A 2,522-nucleotide genomic window follows, 5' to 3' on the forward strand; every position below is an offset into this window, starting at 1 on the left:
CGATCGGATTGATGGCAAAGTCAGTGGACCCTATCACAAGCAAGATACACTCCTTTTGTATGTTGGAGGTGGGGTAGGTAATTTCACTCCATCTGTGGCAAAAACAGGGTACGTCTCAACATAAAACCCCATGACGGCTTAGAAAGATTCATGGGAAACACAATACCTGGTCTTTGTTTGACCAGACTCTAGCTCACATTACTTTGACTAGAAGTATTTAATTTTTAATCCTAAACTTCTACTAGTTCTTACGCACAATTATATTATCCCTGCATACACTTACATCTGTGCACGATTAATATTCGTAGTTGTACGATTTGCATATACAGAAAGATCCAAAATCCTTGATCAACAACAGGTTTCTCGTGAAAAGTACTCCTCATGAGAAAGGGAAATATTATCTACGATTTTGGTAGGAAGATGATTATAAGGTAAAAGCTTCCAGCCGATAACTTTTTACACACAGCATTTCTCATACAAGAACGGAGATCTGCATCAAGATGTAGAAGTAGCTAGCTATCATGTCGGACTCTCAAGCCTTGATGTCAGCCTGGTAAGCATCCTTGAACGAGTTTTTCCTTGCTGCAGCCAACACCGTCTTGTCCGCAACTATGAAGTACGCCGCCCCCGCCGCTGCATGGATCCAAAGTCCCATTCCTTATTAATCATAAAATTTCTAGTTCTCTTCTTTTTACAGCATATATATATATATATATATATATATATATATATATATATATAATGGATATGGACAAATGAAGAACCTGATGAAACGATGAGGGCCTGAGCTGCGGGATTAAGGAAGGACCTCGCCCATGGGATCATCCTAACGCTAGCCAACTAAAGAAAAAGAAAAAGAAAACATTCTCAAATGGCCAAACCCATGAATACAAGTAATGGAAACAGGATAATAGCTTCAGATGGTTATATGTGACGAGATAGTGGGTAACTTGAGATGCTTACAGTAGGAATGGCCGAGGCAACAGTTGCAACCACGGCCGCCTTTGCTCCCGCGACAACTCCCTCTGCCCCAATAACAAACCATCCATGAGATTAGTGATGTCAAAGGAGGCATGTACAGTGTAATAACAAGCCAGTCTCATGTCCAGCTTGGTGGTAAGGTGGCAGGAGAACAAGTATCATCATCTACATAACTACATATTTAGCATGGTGTTAAAACAGCGGACTACAGAATGGTTCATAAAGAGAACAAGGACTTACCGTGGGAGCAGCGCTTTGCCATGGCCAGCTTCTGATCCAAAGAAGAGCGAGAGACGGAACCCATTCTTCTTCTTGAGATCGATCTCTAATTTGGGGGAAGGGGGTGGTTGAAGGCTTGGGGTTGTGAGGAAAGGAGGGGAGATGGATGCTTCTTTATAGCTGGGGAGCCCGGGGGAAGGGAAGAAAGCAGCAGCTGACGGTTTTCCGTAGGAGTCCTCCAAATTGGTGGGTGGTCGCTTGTTTTGCTCCCGAGTCCTGTAGGGTTTGGCAGAATGGTCAGCATCAACCTTGAAAATGCCCCTCAACCTGCAGAAAATAACATGCGCATATATCCTTGGGTTTTAGAAGTTGGGGGTATTTGGTTCAGGATCGGAAACCGATTAAATTGAAATGAGTATTGAAATGGCTGTATGGCCCAAAACATTCAACTCATTATTAGAATCATAGTTAGAATCAGAATCAAAATTAAAATTAAAATTAAAATTTTAAATAAAAAAAATTAAATTATTTTTATTTGATCTCAAAATCAAAAATAAAATTTGAATAAAATTTTTCCTAACTAAATAATTAAAATAAAAAATACTTATTTTTATTTTTATTTTATATCCCAACTCCTCCTAATAAAACATAATATATGATTTGAAGTTTAACAAATCATATAGCTTGTTCATTTTTAAAGTACGATTTTACATAATTTTATTATATAAAATTTGATATAAGTAATTATTTTGCCGGCTAAACAATTGTTTAGTTAGTTTTGTTTTTAGAACTGCATCTTATCCAAGTCCGACAATCTTACTACAAAATTATCTTTTGATTAAATTTAATTAAATTGGAACTAACTCGGTTCAAAAACATTTACTCAATGCCTTTCCGTATTAGTCTAAATCTAAAAAGATCAAAATTTATGATTATATTTCATGAAGTCAAATCTTAATCAAGGGCCTACCGACACCTTGTTCAGATTTTATACAAATTTTGTTGAATATTTTTAAATAATGGCATTCTCACCTGGGGGGATCAATTGGAACTTTGTTACTTTTTTATAGAAATAGTAATAGGGTGCGCCATGGAAAATAAAGTAAAACGAAAGGAAATATGGTGCTAGGTCATTCTCGTAAATGTTCCTGTCGAAGGGGGGTTTTATCTTTTCGTGCTTCGTGCTGAGGACACTGGCGTCATACATTGTCTCAGTCTACTGACAAGAAACGAGACCCCATAGATTATTGAAAAGAAAAGACCTTTATGCAATCCGCCGACGGTTTTGGACATGGGAAGCCGGGGACTTCGAAACGATGCGC

At 37.9% G+C, this 2,522-nt stretch overlaps 1 protein-coding gene across 1 annotated transcript; it reads right to left on the reverse strand.

The window, feature by feature from the left end:
• Positions 1-382: 382 nt before the first annotated feature.
• LOC140857541 (early nodulin-93-like) lies at positions 383-1,432 on the reverse strand. Its single transcript, XM_073256622.1, has 4 exons — positions 1,222-1,432; positions 964-1,025; positions 765-840; positions 383-633 (listed from the first exon to the last, which is right to left on the reverse strand). The coding sequence occupies exons 1-4, from the start codon at positions 1,283-1,285 to the stop codon at positions 533-535; spliced, it is 303 nt and encodes a 100-aa protein (XP_073112723.1). The 5' UTR covers positions 1,286-1,432; the 3' UTR covers positions 383-532.
• Positions 1,433-2,522: the final 1,090 nt, after the last annotated feature.

Source organism: Elaeis guineensis, chromosome 4 (assembly GCF_000442705.2).
Source record: "Elaeis guineensis isolate ETL-2024a chromosome 4, EG11, whole genome shotgun sequence".
Lineage (NCBI taxonomy): Eukaryota > Viridiplantae > Streptophyta > Magnoliopsida > Arecales > Arecaceae > Elaeis > Elaeis guineensis.